The 19,538-nt window shown below is 51.1% G+C and overlaps 1 protein-coding gene across 2 annotated transcripts; it reads right to left on the bottom strand.

The window, feature by feature from the left end:
* Nucleotides 1-7,305: 7,305 nt before the first annotated feature.
* On the bottom strand, nucleotides 7,306-18,293 carry ALOX15B (arachidonate 15-lipoxygenase type B). Of its 2 annotated transcripts, XM_008010244.3 has the most exons (14): nucleotides 18,050-18,293; nucleotides 17,745-17,964; nucleotides 17,369-17,450; nucleotides 14,932-15,054; nucleotides 14,539-14,642; nucleotides 12,479-12,651; nucleotides 12,106-12,252; nucleotides 11,803-12,006; nucleotides 10,734-10,820; nucleotides 10,411-10,580; nucleotides 10,108-10,229; nucleotides 9,790-9,890; nucleotides 9,539-9,709; nucleotides 7,306-9,069 (listed from the first exon to the last, which is right to left on the bottom strand). In XM_008010244.3, exons 1-14 carry the CDS (start codon nucleotides 18,194-18,196, stop codon nucleotides 8,890-8,892), a joined length of 2,031 nt encoding a protein of 676 aa, XP_008008435.2. In that variant the 5' UTR covers nucleotides 18,197-18,293; the 3' UTR covers nucleotides 7,306-8,889. The 2 variants fall into 2 exon arrangements, with proteins under 2 accessions (XP_008008435.2, XP_008008433.2); XM_008010242.3 differs by having other exon boundaries at nucleotides 10,411-10,820; nucleotides 18,050-18,277.
* Between the last annotated feature and the right edge of the window lie 1,245 nt (nucleotides 18,294-19,538).

The following is a 19,538-nucleotide window of genomic DNA, read 5'->3' as shown; positions in this document are numbered from 1 at the left end:
AATTGGGAGGGCGAAATTGTAACTTTCGTTAAAATCTCCCAATCACACGGAGTCAATCACTTATTCTGAGCCACAGATTGCAATAGCGATCGGACGAAAGGCGAATTGGGACCATACTGACCAACAGCTGCTTTAAGATCTTTGAGCAGCTTAAAAGAAAATGGTTCCCATACCACCTGATGGGCTCCACCTTGCTGTCGTGGGAGTTGCAAAACTGCTGGAAACTGCCAGGCATTAAGATCTCCAGCTAATCTAGCCTGCCGAGTAGTCACCTGTAATGGCGATTCATCAACATTAGATGGCAGTGCAGCCTTATGTTGTAACTGGTGCTGCAACACGCACTCGTGGTTCCCGAGGCCACAATTCATTCGTTGGGGAAACAGGGCAAATTTGAGATTCAAACCCCCAAGGCTCCGAACTACATTGCTTTATTGGAGGCGGTCACTCAGGATGATCCCAATGAGGGGCCGAGGGCTCCGCAAGGCCCTTCTTTGTTCTAAACATATTGGCATATACGGCTTCTCTCTTTTAGGAGCAACTGAAGATCCCACAGGCTCCTCAAAAGAAATTAAGTCATCTCCAGGTTTGTCTGCATTTTCCTCAAAATCTTCTTCACTATCCTCTCCTCCCTCAACTTCCTTTGTATCTATATTGGCAGCAGCACCTCCTTCGTCCGCAGAAATTCTTTCTACTGGAGGATAAGCCTCATTTTCTGATTGAAACGGTTCCAAGGCTGCTTTAACTATAGCACAGCTTGACCAGACTGTTAGAGGGATAAGTTTTCCTTCCCTACACACTTGTTTTAAGGCAATTCCCACCTGTTCCCAATCTTTTAAGTCCATGGTACCATGTTCAGGAAACCAAGGACAATATTGCTCTGCTGTTTGAAACAGAGTAATCGAATTTTCTGTGTTAGCCTTCATTCCCGCGCTCTTTAAGAGGAGCTTAATACAGTGAAAATAAGCAGAAGGTTTACTTTTTGATTGTCCCATGGTGTCGCTGGAACGCTCTGAGCACACAAGCTTACTGCAAGGCCCACCACACGTTCTCGGGAGCCCCTGGACAGACCGTTCTTCGCAATGACCACACTCAGGCGTAACTTCACCTGGGTTCAAGGAGACCACGTTGGGCACCAGAGATGTAGGGGAACTAACCTGCTACACCACCCACAGGTTCTCCCCTTCATGGCGGAGATGAGGGAATGAGAAAAGAAATAAAGACAAAGACACAAAGTTTAAGAGTTAACAAAAGTGGATCCAAGGGTCCATCGCAACACGGAGACTACAAAGGTCCTGAGCTCTGGGTTCCACCGATATCTGTTGAGTACACAATTCCTTTGATCCTATAGGCTGAGAGTGGGCTGATGGTGAGGTGATCATTGGGTGAGCACAGGGAGAGGTGGCGGAGGGAGCTGCGCCCGTCATTAGCCAGTTAATACTACTTACTGTTCCAGTATGTACACTAATACTCTATGTTTAACTTATAGGTAATCATCAGAGTCCAACTAAGCGGTTAACAGAACAGAACAGGACGTGAAAGCAGAGAGCCCTTCAAACCACAGGCCTGTACATCAGAGGAGTGGTCAGCTCCTGAGCACAATGAGCAGAGCCGCTGCTCTGGCTTTGGGAACGGGCGGGAGACAGGAGACTTCCTCCTTATGTCTATCACAGAGGACTTCTCCTCTTTTACAAGCAGCCTCCTGCAGCACCCTCCCGGGTAACGGAGCGAGGGTCGCTTCCCTTCCCACGAGACCTTTGTTCAGGCACTCAGGCGGGAGGTTGAGCCATAAGCCAGCTTTCTTGCTCAGAGGCTCCACAGGCTTCCTGTGATTGTTTGTTCCACTCTGTGGTCAGTGCAGCAAACTTACCGCCTGATTCTCTTATTGTTGGACTAAGCACAAGCTATACTTATATTTCAGTGGGGGATGCGGGTGGGGACAGGAGAGTCTGTTTCTCATTCCCCGGGGTAGTGAGCAAAGGCATCCCTGGGATGTCCAACATGGATGTGGGGGCGGTGAGGGGAAGGCAGGCATAAAGGTAGGGAGGAGGCTGGAAGAGGACCTGGCAGAGAAAAGAAGGGACTGGGGCTCTGGGCACTGTTCTGGGGTGGCACATGTGGCTCTCCCTCCAGCCTGGGAGGGATTTCAAACAAATGAAAACCATGGTTCCTACAAATTAGAATGTTTACAAGTCAGATATTTTATTCGACTCAGCCAGATGGTCAGGCTGGTTCCAAGAACAATTGAAGAGCCGGGCATTTATAGGCAATTTAATAAAGGAATGTTAGGATATGATTGTTGGGTTAGATATGAAACTAGCCAACATCCTATAGAGCAATCAACTACAATCTCTGATTTATTTGCTTTTTAAGTAAAGAACAAATCATTTACATGAACTTCCCATAAACCGAGGCCTTTATTAATAATAGACAGCAAAGTCAAACAATGGTATGCTGTGCTAGAAAATAAAACATCTTTCCCAGCACTTTGGGAGGCTGAGGTGGGAGGATCACTTGAGGTCAGGAGTTTGAGACCAACCTGGTCAACATGGTGAAACCCCAACTTCACTAAAAATACAAAAATTATCCGGGTGTGGTGGTGGGTGCCTGTAATCCCAGCTACTCGGGAGGCTGAGGCAGGAGAATCGCTTGAACCCGGGAGGCGGAGGTTGCAGTGAGCTGAGATAGCGCCATTGCACTCCAGCCTGGGTGACACAGTGAGACTCTGTCTCAAAACCCAGAAAACCAAAACCAAAACCAAAACAAAACAACAACAACAAACAAAACAAAACAAAAAAACGAAAAGAAAACATCTTTAAAAGGACAGGCAGTTGTCCTCTTGATTCTACTTATCAGTTTTGGATAATTTTTCTTAACAAGGCTGCTCCCTGTGAGTACATCAAGTAATCAAATAGATCTCCGTTTCAGGGTTTCACTTCTCTCTCTCTCTTAGTTTAAGGCTCCCACTTCTTTACTGCTCACTGTGGCCCTGCTGTGCAATCCCACTCTCCTTCTCTCCTCAAGCAACAGCTAGGTGTGCATCCTTCTTTCCAGACCTTTCCTTGCTGTTTCTATTGATTTACATACTTCATTTAAAAAACACACACACACAAGGGGGCCCGGGCACCGTGGCTCATGGCTGTAACCCCAGCACTTTGGGGGACCGAGGCGGGCAGATCACGAGGTCAGGAGATCGAGACCATCCTGGATAACACGGTGAAACCCCGTCTCTACTAAAAACACTAAAAAATTAGCCGGGTGTGGTGGCGGGTGCCTGCAGTCCCAGCTACTCGGGAGGCTGAGGCAGGAGAATGGCATGAACCTGGGAGGTGGAGCTTGCAGTGAGCCGAGATTGCGCCACTGCACTCCAGCCTGGGTGACAGAGCGAGACTCCGTCTCAAAAAAAAACAAAACAAAAAAACACAAAAGGGATCATGTACTTCTCATAGTGTGACTTGTTTTCTACCTATATTATAGAACATCATCATTAATGCAGTCAAGTGCCAACTTGACTGCATTGAGGAATACTGAGAGAACTGGTAAAGTGTTATTTCTGGGTGTGTCTGTGAGGGTGTCTCCAGGGGAGATTGGTGGGAGTCAGTGGGCTGAGTGGGAAACGTCCACCCTCAATGTGGGCGGGCATCATCCAATAACTGTGGGTCCTGGTGGAACGAAAAAAGGGAGAAAGGGATTTCCTCCCTTTTTCTCTCTCTCCTGGAGCTGGGACACTCTCCTCCTCCTGCCCTTTGGTGATCAGAACCCTGGCTCTCTGGCTTTGGGACTCCAGGACCCATACCAGTGGCCCCCCAACCAGTGGAAGTATTCTCAGGCATTTGGTCTTGGACTGAGAATGACACCATTGGCGTCTGTGGTTCCAAAGCCTTCAGACTTGGACTGAGTCATGCTGCTACTGGCATCCAAGGGTCTCCAGCTTGCAGACAGCCTGTAGTGGGACTTCTCAGCCTCCATAATCACGTGAGCCAATTCCCCTAATTTCTCCTTGTGTATCTGTCTATAGTTATGTACCACATAATGACATTTTGATCAATGATGGACCACATGTAAAACAGTGGTCCCATAAAATTATAATGAAGCTGAAAAATTCCTAATGCCTAGTGACATCATAGCTGTCAGAATGTCACAGCACAATGCGTTACTCACATGTTTGTGGTGCTGCTGGTCTAAGTAAAATTGTGTGCTGCCAGTCACATAAAAGTGTGCAGTAATGTCCTAGGCCCTCACATTCACTCACCACGCACTCACTGACACACCCACAGCAACTTCCGGTCCTGCAGCTCCATTCATTACCCCATCGGCATCCCTGGTTCCAAGGCCTTCAGTAAATGCCTTATTTAGGTGTACCACTTTTTACCTTTAACACCGTATTTTAATTGTACCTTTTCAATGTGTAGATATGTTTAGATACACAGATACTTGCCATTGTGTTACAATTGCTTATAGTATTCAGCATGGTAATGTGTTGCATGGGTTTGCAGCCTGGGAGCAACAGGCTAGACCATATAGCCGCGGTGTGTGGTAGACGCTACCATTTGAAATTGTGTAAGCACAGTCCACGGTGTTCACACAATGATGAAGTCACCTAACACATTTCTCAGAACATATCCCCATCGTTAAGTAATGCATGGCTATATGTCTATTATCTATTTACTATGTATCTTCTATCTATCTATCTATCTATCTATCTATCTATCTATCTTCTATCTATCTTCTATCTACTATCTTCTATCTAATATCTATCATCTATCTATCTACTATCATCTATCTTCTATCTACTATCTACTATCTATCATCTATTTATCTTCTATCTGCTCTCTATCTACTATCTATCTTCTATTTACTATCTTCTATTTATCTATCTTCTATCTACTATCTTCTATTTATCTATCTTCTATCTACTATCTATCATCTATCTATTCATCTATCTACTATCATCTATTTATCTTCTATCATCTACTATATATCTATCTTCTATCATCTATCTATCTATCTTCTACCTATCTACTATCTATCTTCTATTATCTGTCATCTATCTATCTATCTATCTATCCATCTATCTATCATCTATCTATCTATCATCTATCTTCTATCTATTTACTATCCATCATAGCCCAAGGAAACAACCACTCTGGAGAGTTAACTGGATATCCTTAGAACTGAATGTTCTCTGTAACAACCTTCTCTTCTCAAGGCGGGGCAGCCAGCTGAGAGCTCTAGGGCTAGGGTTGTGTGGTGTGTGTGGCAGGGGCGCCTCACAGGCTCACAAGCTCACAGGCCCTGGGCAGAGGAGGTGGTGGTGGCTTCTCCAAGGGTGGTTAGGGACTGACTGCTTGGATTTGCACAGCTGAGCTGCCTTGGATGCTGCAGTTTCTCCTGGAAATGATAGTTGATCCCAAAAGATATATACTGAAACAAACACCAGTTTATTGATTCGGGCGCAACTGCCCTCCAACTCACCAGTACATTCACGCGTGCAACCATCCAATCACTTTCCCTTCATCTGACGTTAAACAAACATTTGTTGGGTATCAATCTGAGTCAGTGCAGCGCTGGGCACGAGGCCTAGCAAGCTGAGTGAGACCCAGCTCCTGCATTCAAGAAGCTCATGGTCTGGTTGGGTAGACACACAGGTAAGTGATGGGCACCACAGGGTTTTAGGAATTATTTGTGTGTTAATTCCTCCATTCAGCACGTACTTACCAAGCACCTGCAGTGTGCTGGCGCTGTGATGGGCAGTTGTGAACCTTGTCCTCCTGAAATGGAAATCCAGCAATAGAGGTCAGGATGGCTAAGTCAGCTGGAAATGCTCCTGAGGAATAGGCAATGAGGCAATAGAAGGATGAAGGAGGCACATCAGCTCATAACTGTCCCATCTTGGAAAGGACACACATCACTCCTCTGAGAATTAGTGTTTTGGCCAGAATTAGTCACATGACCTCAACCTAACTGAAAGGCAGGCTGGGAAATGTTGGGAAGTACATGAGGTATTAGGTGAGCATAAGCTCTTTCTGCTCCAGCAACCAGTGGTCTCTGCTGCTCCATGTTAAGTCAAACAGCTTCGCTCATGGAACTGAATATGGAGGCAAATAATTCAAGGATGAAAAATGGTAGGAGCTTCATTATTCTCATGGCAGTGCCTGGGGACAGCATTCATCAGTTCTTGTCCCTTGTCCCCCAGATGCCTCAAGCTTCCTGGGTTTTAGTTTCTTTCCTGAAACTGCATGAATAACTTTTTTTTTTTTTTTTTGAGATGGAGTTTCCCTCTTGTTGCCCAGGCTGGAGTGCATGGTGCAATCTCGGCTCACTGCAACCTCTGCCTCCCGGGTTCAAGTGATTCTCCTGCTTCAGCCTCCCAAGTAGCTGGGATTACAGGCACCCGCCACCACGCCAGGCTAATTTTTGTAGTTTTAGTAGAGACGGGGTTTCACCATATTGGTCAGGCTGGTCTTGAACTCCTGACCTCAGGTAATGCACCCACCTTGGCCTCCCAAAATGCTGGGATTATGGGTGTGAGCCACCGTGCCTGGGCTTTTTTTTTTTTTTTTTTTTGGACAAGATATTGCTCTGTTGCCCAGGCTGGAACACTGGAATGCAGTGATGTGATTACTGCAACCTCTGCCTACCTGGATCAAGCAGTCCTCCCACCTCAGCCTTCCGAATAGCTGGGACTATAGGCATGAGCCACCATGCCTTGCTACTTTTTACATTTTTTTGCAGAGATGGGGTCTCACTATACTGCCCAAGCTGTCTTGAACTCCTGGGCTCAGACAATCGTCCTGCCTTGGACTTCCAAAGCGTTGGGATCACAGGTGTGAGTCCCTGCGCATGGCCTGCATAGTCAGCTCTTTAACTTCTCAAGGAACTCCGTTTCTTTTCCATTAACTCCTTTATTGCTTAAGTTAGCAGGAATTGATGGAAAGAAGTTTGACAAATACATATATCTCTAAATCACTTTTGGTATACTCACTCTCCACGACGAATGAGCAGGTCAAATGCCGTTTGTCAGTCAGCCCTACCCCCTTCTGAGGCACTGTTGTGTATTTTTCCAATAGTAGTGTTTATGCAGTTATAGTATATAAATTACATTTTTGTCCACATTGTTTTATAAAAATCAGTGAAACTGAAAAACAAAAGCACTCATGCCTGCAATGTGAAGTAGTGATGGAAATCATTAGGTGACTTGTAAAGGAGGCATTTTGTTTTTACACCAAAAAAGCAAAGGCCATTTTAAAATTTGGAGAGTGCTGGTCAGGTATTTTGCAGAATGCCCCTCAATTTGGGTTTGTCTGTATTTTTCTCATTATTAGACTATAGTTATGAGTTTCTAGAAGAAACCACAGAAGTGAGGTGCTCTTCTGACAACATTAGAGCAAAGCAACATGGTATCAGCAAGTTCACCTGGATCTTTTATTTACTTATTTATTTATTTAGAGACAGAGTCTCTCTTTGTTGCTCAGGCTGGAATACAGCAGCACGATCTCAGCTCACTGCAACCTCTGCCTCCGGGGTTCAAGCGATTCTCCTGCCTCAGCCTCCTGAATGGCTGGGATTACAGGCACCTGCTACCAAGCCTGGCTAGTTTTTGTACTTTTAGTAGAGATGGGGTTTTGCCACGTTGGCCAGGCTGGTCTTTAACTCCTGGCCTCAAGTGATTCACCTGCCTCAGCCTCCCAAAGTGCTGGGAATAGAGGTGTGAGCCACCATGCCCAGACTCACATGGATTATTTGATTAAGGTGATGTCTACCAGGTGTCTCCACTGGAGTTATTTTTTTTTTAAAGGATACTTTTTTACCGTAATGGATGCTCACTGAATATGAGCCAGAAAAAAAACAGAATGAAAGAATGTGTATAAAATGTTGTAATTCCATCAGTGAAGATGAAATCTAGCAGCAAAGTATGACTAGAGATATGATAATGTTTTCTGATTCTCTGGAAATGGAACCTGCTTTATAATGTACAAGTCTTTAATTTTAGGGGACGTTTTTAAGAAAGCATACATAGGCACTGCCTGTGCCAACTGGGCAGTGCGTCCTCATTCTGCCTGTTCTGCCTGGCTCCCAGTGACCCTTTTTCAGTGTTTTATTCATTTTAAAGCTGAGACAGTAGGTCACAATCAACCTCTTGGGCATTTTTTGTTTTCGTTTTTGTTTTTCTGAGATGGAGTCTCACTCTGTCACCCAGGCTGGAGTGCAGTGGCATGATCTGGTCTCACTGCAACCTCCACCTCCCAGGTTCAAGTGATTCTTCTGTCTCAGCCTCTTTAGTAGTGAGGGTTACAGCCACACACCACCACGCCCAATTAGTTTTTTAATTTTTATTTTTTGGTAGAGGTGGAGTCTTGCTATGTTGTCCAGGCTGGCCTTGAACTTCTGACCTCAAGTGATTCTCCTGCCTCCATCTCTCAAAGTGCTGGGATTACAGGCATGAGCCACTGTGCCCGGCCTCTTTGGCAGCCACTTCTTGGTGACTGTCCTTGAGTTGGGTGACCATAAGGTCCAATCAGTGGAGGCTAGTGGGCCCACGGGCAGGATTATATGCCTCCCCCCACGGCTATAAAATGCCAAACAAAACCAACTAGCAAAACCCTCAAGGTGGGCTCTGCAGGCACTTTGAGGCTTAGAGCCTCCAAAAGGCTCAGTGGTTCTGTCCTGAGACTCTGTTATTGGTGGGTTTTTTGCTTTCTGTGTTTTGATTTTGTTTCTGGTTTTTTTTGTGTGTGTGTATGGTGGTGGGGGTGAGTTACACAGAGTCTGGTTGTCCCAGGAGAGGCATATGGAGGCCTGTTTTTCCGAGGAGTCCTTTTCTCTGGGTGCCAGTTATCCTAGAGCGATGTAGTCAAAGGGATGTTATCTGAGCCTGTGTTCCCCTGGGATTTAGATGGAGACGCTGTTCTCGATGAGGGGAGGGTCTAGGTAGGTGTAGGGCAGCACCAGGCCCCGGTTCCGCTCCTGGATGGCCCTCGAGATCTGGGCCAGGTGGCTCTGGAAGGCGGCGATGCTCCGCCGAGGGGCCTCCTCTGTGAAGTGCTCATCCGGATAGGTGCCCAGGGGCCTCTGGGGACCCACCACAGGCTGGGTGAGGGGGCTGCTGAGGTCCTGCATCCCAGACTCCCTGTCCCCACTATCTGAGCAGCTGCAACTTGCCTTAGCCAGCTCTGGCCCTAGCCCCCAAGCATGGGACCTGAAGTAGCCCTCGATGGGGCCTGATCCATGTCCCTCCTCTTAAACAGATAGCCACGTAAAGCTTATCTGCAGGAAGCTTTCGGGGAATGAAAGCTCAATTCGGAATTTGCAAGGAGCATAATTACACATTCCCCTTGCCACTGAGAGTGGCTCTGTATCATCGCATTTTGCCATTTGACCTTTGCTGTGAAATGTCCAAGGCTCATGTGTCCCACTGGTGGGTCAGTGGGGCCAGGGGACCTGCGCCCTGATGGCAGGGTTGAGTCTGGGCCAGCAGGGTAAACATCACACCTTCCCTTACCCCAATGCGGCCCAGCCTGGCCCCCAGCCCGACACTCACTCGGTCTCCAGGCTCCTTGCTCAGCAACCAGAGAGCAAGGATGACATCACATGTGGCATTGACGGGTGGGAGGGTGGCTATGAAGCCCTCACGTGTTGCCAGGCCTTTGGAGGTGGGTGGTGGCAGCTGCATGCTGGGTGGCAGGTTGGGCATCCAAGCACAGGCATCAAACTGAAGGCCGAGAGGGCAGAATGAGGCGGAGGAGCTGGGTCACCTCCAGCCTGCCACCCCAGGCGCCGGCCTTTCCTCACCTGCCCTGCACTGACGGCCGCATGCTTGGCTGAGCAGTTGAATATCACCATGGTGACATACTGCACCAGGGCTTCCCGGGTCTCCAGTGAGGAGGGTATACCTGCGAGGAGAGCTGGGCTGGGCTGGGGCTTCCAGGGGCCTGAGGACCCTGCTGCGGAGGCTTGAGGGTGGGGAACACGGGGATGGGGTCACTCAAATGAGCACTCTGCAGGGGGTGGGGGACACGGGGACGGGGTCACTCAAATGCATGCTTTGCAGGGGGTGGGGGACACAGGGATGGCGTCACTCAAATGCGCCTAGGGCTGAGTTCCCCATACCTGAGCTCTCCTGGTTTAGAAAACCCTTGGAGAAGATCTCTCTGACCCAGGCCTGGAGCTCTCTGTCATCTTGGACAGACTCATCGCTTGGGTAGTAGATACCAATGATTTCCGAGACAAAGCTGCAATGCACCCAGGTTCAGGCCCAGCCTCCAACCCCAACCCACTCTGAGGAATGCCTCTGCTTAGTGTCATGAATGTCCGGCCCTCCTCCTCAACGTGAGCCTCCCTGGGGCCTCAGTCTCCTTCTCTGTCTTCCCGTGTCCCCGACCAGCCCTCGGCTCTCCAGGGATGGCCCCTCACCGTTCCACTGCACCCCAGATCTGCATCCCATCATCACGGTAGTAGTAGCCTGGGATGTCTTCAACTCCTCGGGTCCGGATATCCTCAGGCAGACACAGGAGAGAATAGTTCAGCTGCTTCATGTTCCTCTGTATCAACTCAGAGAAGCCCTCGACGCCGATGCCTGTGGACTGACGGACGGGACTCTTGGGTCCTGCAGACCTTGCTCCAGAAAGCAGGAGGTAGCACTGGTGTCGGGGAGACAGGCCACTGCTACCCCAGGACCTCAAATTCCTCACATTGAAGGAGTGGCCTGCCCACTCCCACCCCAACACAGCTCTCACCCTGTCCACCACCTGGCCCGGCACGATTAGCAGCTCCCGGGCGAGCATGTTGATGTGCACGGTGTACCGGGTGTGCGGGATCAGCAGCTGCGCGGCAGGAACGGCAGAGCTGGGGGAGGCCTGGGTCTTTCTGGCCCCGGACCTTCCCCCACAAAGGCAGCAGCCCTGCAAGTCACTTGGAAAGAGGCAACAGGAATGAGAGGAGGCAGCCTGGGACAGGCGTCTGAGCCCTGGAGTTCCTGCTGGGCTCCACCAGCAGCTTGTTCTGGGAGCTCAGGTGTGCTCCTTCCTCTCCCTGAGCCTCAGGTTATTTTGTCAAATGCTGGTGCTGATGTGGCTGAGCCCTGTGTCTTCTGGCTCTGGCATCCTGTGATTTCCTAGCCCCTGGGTGGGGAAGGCACTAGGAAAACCAGGGCCCATGGGCCTGGCAAGGTGGAGCCGTCCACCAGAGCCCACCTCTGAGTGCCAGGCCCCAGAAGCTGCAGAAAGTCAGAAACAACCAGACAGGATGTAAGAGCACAGAGCAGGGCCCACATCCGGGACCCAGGAGACGTCTAGAAGGATCAGAGTATTTGAGCGGCGGCTGTGGGTGAACCCTGGGAGGGAGCCATCCTGCCCTTCACAGAGGAGATGCCTGGAATCCATGCCGTCTGAAAGTTAGCAGGGTCTAGGAAACCTATAGAACCCACCCTGGAGCACAGGGGCCTCCCACCCAGCCCTCCCCCATCCCGGAACTATCTGCGGAAAACCTGTCGGTCTCTCAAAGCCATGTTCACACTTTGGCACCTGCCACCCCCAGGTCCTTCCCTTCCTAAGATTTGGGCTTCTGTGATGGCTGCTGATGCCGTCTGATCTCCCTGAAGAAGGGAGCCTCTCCGGGGTACCTCATTTATCTTACTCAGGGCCTGCTGGAGAGCAGGCTCCGGGGGGAGTTGTGCCGGGAGATGCTACTGAAGCGGATGGGAGCTCTGCAACCCAGCTTGCACGGTTATGGCCACGTGAGGAAAGGCTGCTTAGAAGAGGCACAGAGGCATGGGCACAGGCCGGGCCACCTTGTCAAGCCACTGACCTTGAAGAGAGGGTGGCAGTGGGGCAGCTGGCGCAGGGTAGCCAGGGTGAAGACCTCAGGCAGCAGGTGTGAGTGGAGCAGGTGTGTGAGGGCCTCATGGAAGGAGAACTCGGCATTGCGCACCCAGGTCTTGGCCAGTAACCAGTCCCACTTGTCGTCAGTGGGCAGGAAGATGGGGCTGTTGGGGCCGGGGGACTGGCTGAGCTGGGGGGAGGCGGGTGGGGAGAGAGACAGCCATGAGTGTCTGCCAACCATTCAGTCTGACCCTCCTCGCCCCTGCCCTGCCCCTGCCTGACTGCAGACCTGGATGGCAAGAGGCAGCAGCGGCCCGCAGCCCGGGCTCTGGTATAGCAGGGTCATTGGGGCCGCCGAGAACTGAGGCTTCCCATTAATGACATTGGTATGGATGCCGGAGAGGATGCCGTGATCCACCAAGAACAGGGAGCCCTTCTGCAGAAGAAAGGACAGCTGGGGCTACCACCTGGTTTTCTAAAGGAAGGGGGTGGGGTGGTAGAAGGGAGAGGATTCAGGGCTGGGAGAGGAGTGTGTTTCGGGAGAGTGTGCTTGGCACGCAGCACACAGTAGGTCCCTAACAAATGTGAGTGCGTCCCTTTGTCTCCAATAGCGGAAGCACTGAGATGGGACTGTGAAGAGCCTGGATCCCTGCACCCCTCACCTCTAGTTCAGCCTGCAGGCTGGTCCCAGGGCCCAACACTGAGGCCACCATGGCATCAGTGACGGGGAAATTCTTTGGGAGGTAGTGACAGCGGTGGATCAGGACAGGGTTGAGACCATTCAGGAACTGGGAGGCGAAGAAGGCATCCTCCTGCCAGTGCTCAAATGTGTGCTCTGCAGGGGGTGGGGGACACGGGGACGGGGTCACCCCAGCTCCCACAGGCCTCTGCCTAACCTTCACAGTGGGTCCTCGGGATTACCTCCCCTGCCCCTTGTCCTCAGTCACTGCCTCTTCATCCAACAGCACATCAGAGTCCCCAGCCCATCCATCCCAGTGTCTGCCAACACCCGCCCTGGATAACTCAAATGCAACATGTTGGAGACCAAATACAGATTCTTCCTACAGCTCAGGTTGGTCCCATTGCCTGATATTTGGGAAATGGCAGCTCCATCCCCACCCGGTTGCCTACAGAGGAGACTGGGGACCTCTTTTTTTCTTTTCTTCTTTCCCCTTTTCTTTTCTTTCTTTCTTTTTTTTTTTTCCAAGATAGGCTGTGTTGCTGGGTTGCCCAAGCTGGAGTCCAGTGGTGCGACCTCGGCTCACTGCAACCTCTGCCTCCTGGGTTCAAGCGATCCTTCTGCCTCAGCCTCCCAAGTAGCTGGGATTACAAGCACACACCAGCATGCCTGGCTAATTTTTGTTTTTTTGGTAGAGACAGGGTTTCTCCATGTTGCTCAGACTGGTGTCGAACTCCTGGGCTCAAGTGATCCATCTGCCTCGGCTTCCTCCTTTCCTTCCTTCCTTCCTTCCTCCCTCCCTCCCTCCCTTCCTTCTTTCCTTCTTCTTCTCTCTCTCTTTCTCTCTTTGCAGGGTCTCACTCTCTTGCTCGGCTGGAGTGCAGTGGGGCTATCTCGGCTTAGTGCAACCTCCATCTCCCAGGCTTAAGCAATTCTCAGGCCTCAGCCTCTTGAGTAGCTGGGACCACAGGCACGTGCCATCACATCCAGCTAATTTTTGTATTTTTAGTAGAGATGGGGATTTGCCATGTTGGCCAGCCTGGTCTCAAACTCCTGACCTCATGCAACCCACCTACCTGGGCCTTCCAAGTGCCGGGATTACAGGTGTGAGCCACCACGCCCAGCCGGAGCCTGGGGACCTCTCTTGGCAGCACCCCCAACCTATCGAATCCCATTGATTCTCCATCCTGAGTACCTCTCGGTCCACCCATCCACTCCACTGCATTGCCACTGCCTTGCTGAGGCCACCATCCTCTGGTGACCACAGCCAGAGCCCCAGAGCAGATTCTCATAGCCTCTTGCCCCCCTAGTAACTCCCCCCGAGCAGTGCATAGTGACCACATTATTCCCCTGCTGGCAACCAGTCAAGTACTGGGCTGAGGAAAGACCCAAGTCCTGCCGTGGCCGACACAATCCTGTGCGACCCCTGTGCACCTTCCTGCTCTTTCTCTCACCCTCCTTCTCTTGCTCATTACACTTTGACCACAGTGGTGTTTTCTTTCCTCCGAAGATGGCTGATCCTTCTGTCTTCAGGGCCTTCACACTCACTGTTTCCCGAACTGCTCTCTGCCCCCACAGCCCATCCTTGGCAATGCTAAGACCTACTCAACTTCGGGGTCTCAGCATAGTTCACCCCCTTGGGAGAGCTTTCCTGGGGCCCTCTCCAGGGTACGGCAGGTGCCCCCTTTACACACTCACTGGATCCAATGAGCATGTTTCACAGTGTAACGAATTATTTGATTTTGAGTCTAATTAACACCAACTGGCCTGCTCAACTGTGAGCCCGTGAAGAACCATGCAGGCCCCTAACCTGGTGTCTGATATGTAGTAGCTCAACAAATGTCTGTTGGATTAGAAGGTGTTAGAAGGTCAGGGGTCCCCTCCGTCCATATTCTCTTCTGTCTCTGTGGGGAAAAGTAAGGTCTAGCAAGGGCCTGCTCAGGGTTACATAGCAAATTGGTGCTTGGTTTTCTGACACTCTGGACAGCCACAGGAGTTGATGCCCCAGGAAAGAGGTCAGGATCCCTGGCCCAAGCTCCTCACCAGCTGCTGGCGTCTTCCGGAAGTTGAAGATCCGTTTCATCTCATTCAGACTCCTCCAGAGCCCCTTGCGGTCCAGCAACCCCTTGATTTTCATCTCTGCAAACCTGCCAGGGGATGTGAGGGGTGGGGAGTGGGCAGGAGGCCCTGGGAGACCCTTCCCTGTCAGGCAGCCTTATGCCTCTTGGGATCCTGAACCGGCCTCTGGGCCTAAGATAGTCACCGCCCCTAAGGTAGCTGTTGCTCTGGGGGATTGGCAGTGGCTAGGAGGCTGTTTCCTGGATACGACTATGTGACTCATATCACTGAGGGTGGCGGAACTGACTAGGGGAGGGCAGAAGGCAGGGGTCATAGGGCATCTGAGGCCTAGGGGCAGGGCAGGGTGGGCATCCTCACGCAGAGCCAGCCTGTAGATAAAAGTTGGCATTCTTGGCTGTGGAGTACTTGATATTGAGGTCCAAGTCTTTCACTGTCCTTTTATCCAGGCAATGAGGCCAGCCTGGGTTGTAAACCTTCCACCTGGAGGGTAGAGAGGGAAAGTGATCAGCAAGAGGCCTCAGGGAGCCCCTTCACTAGGGCAGATGGAGTGGCAGTCCCCTTCGGGGGCCTGGTCAGAGCCAGATCCCTTCAGCCAAGGAGGGCCCTCCTGGGATCTGCCCTTCCATTCTACACGAGGCTGCAAGGGAGCTGTCATTTTCCCACAGTGAGCTGGCTCCCCTGGTCAAGGGTGATTGGTCCAGAGTTGAGCACCTGACTAGAACTGCACCAATCAGAGTCCTTTCCAGGGAATTTGAAATTGGGGCTGAGCCTGAGAGGTGGTCTCTCTCTGGATATGTGGATTACAGCGGTAAACACAGACTGTTAGCCATGGCCATTTTCCACTGGGTGGACAATTCCTGCCTGTGTTTCCGTAAGTGCCTCTGTGTCTGGCTGACAAACTCTTTTTTTCTGCGTGCTAGTTGGAGTTAGCTTTTGTTCTTACAACTATAGAAGTCCCGACTAACACAGATGCATCTTGTAGAGGAGAGATTATCCCGGGACACGGGCAGCACGGAAGGTTTCAGTTGCCTTTGGTAGGCGTCCCATAGAGAGGCAATTCAGCCTCCACAGTTTAGGCTTAGGGGCAGCAGCCTAAGGCATCTCTAAATTCTATTCTCAAACAAGCAACACAGCCGAAGACTTTCCAGCAAAATGGTAAAACCATGTCTCTGCAAACTTGATGGCCCCTAGCCAGTCATCCTCTCACTCATTCATTCTTTGATTCATTCAAACCTTGCTTTGGGGTTTGAGCTTTCAACTTCAAAGAAAAATTTGCAATTAAAGTACACTGCCACCAGGTGGTGGCCAAACCCTGCCTCTCAGACTTTAATCCCTCTCACCTGGAGATCTTGATTAAATGCAAATTCTGATTTCTAACAAGCTCCCAGGCAATGCTGTTGCTATGGATCTGAGGCCTCACTGTACGTATTATAAGAGCCTAGAGTGTTGGAACAGAGTTAACTGAAAGACAGGAACAACAGCAAGAGCATACATTTGTGCAAGCCTTGGCAGCTGACTAGCTACATTCTTAACCATTTTCTCATTTGTTCCTCCTAACCCAAACGAGATTGGTATTCTTAGTTTCTTTTACAGAAGAAAATAAGAATCAAAGAGATGAAATAATTGGTCTAAGATCTCACAGCTCGTTCTGGCAGAGCCAAGGCTGACCCTGGGTCTCCACGGACACAGTAGACCTCAATGTCTATTCCCTCTCTTGGGGCTGCTGCTGGCAGATTTGGTGCAGTGGCTTCCTTAGGGGTGGAATTCATGACACGTGGAGAATCACCAGGAACCAAATGAACCTGTGGCTGCTCTGATCCCAGACACCAGGAACAAAAGCCTGCAGCCCAGGCTTTAGACGGCAGATGAATTGGCCAGATCAAGATCTTGTGAAAGTCTGCTCTTGAGTGCAGTTCCTGGCTTTGTGCCAAGGGAATCCTCACTAGCGGCTCCAACTCCTCTGCAATCTCCAAGTCCCAGTGTTCGCCTGTGACCTCCAATGCTGAGCCCAGAGCACAGAAAAAGCCCCCATCTCACCCCTTGCTAGCCCTGGAGGGTGAGTTTCCTGGGGCTTGAGAGGTGTTTCTGCTCTACTCAGATTTGTGGGAGGATACAACAAGATGATTCATGGAAAAGTCCCAGGGCAAGGAAGACACCAGCAAAGGTAAGGCATTTAGAGTTTTTCTTTTCCCTGCCTCCCTCCCTTCCTTCCTTTCATTCTTCCGTTCTTTCTTTCTGACCGAGTTTTACTCTGTTGCCCAGGCTGGAGTATAATGGCATGATCTCGGCTCACTGCAACCTCTGCCACCCGAGTTCAAGCTATTCTTCTGCCTCAGCCTCCCAAGTAGCTGAGATTACAGGTGCCCGCCACCACGCCCAGCTAATTTTTGTATTTTTAGTAGAGATGGGGTTTCGCCCTGTTGGCCAGGCTGGTCTCGAACTCCAAACCTCAGGTGATCCGCCTGCCTCGGCCTCCCAAAGTGCTGAGATTACAGGTGTGAGCCACCACTGCACCTGGCCCTAGAGCAGTGTTTTTCAAGCGTCAGTGGCCACCAGAGTCATCTGGAAGGCTTGTCAAAACAAAAATTCTCACTTTTCACCCTCAGTGTGTAGTAGGTTGGAGGTGGCCTGAGAATTTGCATTTCTATACGTTCCTGCAGATGCTGCTGGTCCCAGGAGCAACTTTGATAGGAGAGGTGGAGGCAGTGGCTTTTAATCTCTGTCATGACCAGGACACTCAAGCTGCCCCTCATCCCTTGGGCACCCCCTCCCCCAACAGTAACCCCCTCCTCACTGGTACATCTCCTGCCGGGCCTGCAGCTCCTCCTGGCGCTGTTGCTGGAGCAGGGGATGGTGGTCTGCCCTGGACACCTTGGCTGTGGGAGAAGGGGAGTAGGTTGGGGCGGGGAGAGAAACTCCCCATTACTATCCCAGCCACACCGTCCTCATGATTGCTATCCTCTACCAGGTCCCCTCCTCCCATAAGTATGGTTTCTCTTACACCAGGCTGCCACCTCCCCCTCCCCAAGGCCCCACCAGCCTCCCGCCTGTGCTGGCTATTCCGTGGCCACACCAGCTCACCTCTCCACTTCACCTGCCCTTCTCTCCAACCCCCAGTCCCCTACCCTTCCTGTGCTCCCCCTGCAGCCCCAGCCCGGCCCGCCCCTCACCTGTCCCTTCCTGCAGCACCAGGCTCCCCGCCCCCTCCAGCCACTGGTAGCAGGGGAAGAGGAGGGGGCCGCCCTGTGGCGGTGTCAGCCGGAACCAGCGGCAGAACCAGGCATCCGGGGCCAGGGGCCCGAGCAGGGGCAGCGCTGGGGGCGCCTTGTGCACGCGCAGCAGCAGCACTTGGCCCACGTCCTTCGGGAGCGTCACCTGGAAGTCCTCCTCCTGAGGGGAGGTTTTAGTATGCGTCAGGCCGGACCCTCCTACTCGCCCCCTTCACCTCCACCCCTACCCACTCCCACGCACTCACAGCGCCCGCAGTGAACTCCTTGCCGAGATTGTCCAGGGGCAGTGGGGGGCTCTCTTCCCGGGTCCCCACGATGCTGACAGACACTTTGTCCCATGTGCCAGCCCCGAAGGCCTTCCCGGTGGACACCCTGACCCTGAAATCGGCCATGGTGCCCAGCCTAAGACCAGCTCTCTACTGCGCACAAGGCTGCAGAGCTGGGCTCACCCCTGGGACACGCCCCGCTCTACCCCTGGTTATTGTCACTGACTCCAAGCCGGGTGGACTCCTCTAAAAACCGCGTCCGCTTCTGGGCGGGGAGGGGCGGGGCGGAGAGGCTGGAACTTGCAACTAAGGTCGGGGTGGGCGGGGGATTGGCAGCGCTGGGAACAGGAGGGACTAAGAATACCCTGAGATTTCGGGAACGGGGCCTTTCAGTGATGGTACCACGCCAGAGAGCCAGAGTTGGGACCCAGTTGGGGTGGGGGTAGATTTGTGCACAGCACTTCTGTTTTCCTTCTTAGCCTTAGAAGTCTATGCAGAAATATCACCCCTCTTCCCACAACTCTTCTTGGGCCTACGTTCATTTTATTTATTTATTTATTTAGTTAGTTAGTTAGTTAGTTAGTTAGTTAGTTTTGAGACAGAGTCTCCCTCTGTCGCCAGGCTGGAGTACAGTCTCGGCTCACTGGAACCTCCACCTCCTGGGTTCAAGCGATTCTCCCACCTCAGCCTCCCCAGTAGCTGAGACTACAGGTGAGCGCCACCATGCCCAGCTAATTTTTGTATTTTTGGTAGAGACAGGGTTTCACCATGTAGGCCAGGATGGTCTTGATCTTTTGACCTTGTGATCCACCTGCCTCGGCCTCCCAAGGTGCTGGGATTACCAGCATGAGCCACCGGGCCTGGCCCACATTCATTATTTTATTTCATTCAATAATTAATGTTCAGAACTACCTCTGTGCCAGATGCTATGCTCACTGCAATGGATAAAGGCCCAGGCAAGACCTAGTGCTTGCTTTCATGGAGATTAAAAATCAAGGGTGAGACCGGGCACAGTTGCTGTCCAACATGGTGAAACCCCGTCTCTACTAAAAATACAAAAAAAATTAGCCAAGCAGGGTGGCGGGCATCTGTAATCCCAGCTACTCAGGAGACTGAGGCAGGAGAATCGCTTGAACCCAGGAGGCGGAGGTTTCAGTGAGCTGAAATTGTGCCATTGCATTCCAGCATGGGTGACAGAGCAAATCTGTCAAAAAAAAAAAAAAAAAAAAAAAAAAAGAAGTGTGAGAGAAAATAAGCGAACCAATACATAATTTCAGATGATAGTAAGTGCAATGAAGGAAATGAAACAGACTGATGTGAAGGAATGAGAAGCAGAGGTGGGAAAGGAGGCCCTCAGAAGCTCAGAGGAGGTGAAAGGATCTGTCCGGGGAAGAGAGTTTTGTGCAGAGGAAACTGTTCCTGCAGAGGCCCTGCAGTTAGGAAAAGCTTGGCTTGTTGGGGGAGGGAA

The sequence above is a fragment of the Chlorocebus sabaeus genome, chromosome 16 (genome assembly GCF_047675955.1).
Source record: "Chlorocebus sabaeus isolate Y175 chromosome 16, mChlSab1.0.hap1, whole genome shotgun sequence".
Taxonomy (NCBI): domain Eukaryota; kingdom Metazoa; phylum Chordata; class Mammalia; order Primates; family Cercopithecidae; genus Chlorocebus; species Chlorocebus sabaeus.
The sequence above is the reverse complement of the archived record's forward strand: the minus strand, read 5'-3'. Positions and strand labels throughout refer to the sequence as shown.

Excerpts from the sequence above, each read along its gene's own strand:
- ALOX15B (XM_008010242.3), bottom strand. The coding sequence starts at position 18,196 with ATGGCCGATTTCAGGGTCAGGGTGTCCACCGGGAAGGCCTTCGGGGCT. Across the intron at positions 14,643-14,931 it reads TATCTACAGGCTGGCTCTGC|GTTTGCAGAGATGAAAATCA; the intron begins GTGAGGATGCCC and ends ATCCCCTGGCAG. Across the intron at positions 10,821-11,802 it reads ACTGCCACCCTCTCTTCAAG|CTGCTGATCCCGCACACCCG; the intron begins GTCAGTGGCTTG and ends CCTGCCGCGCAG.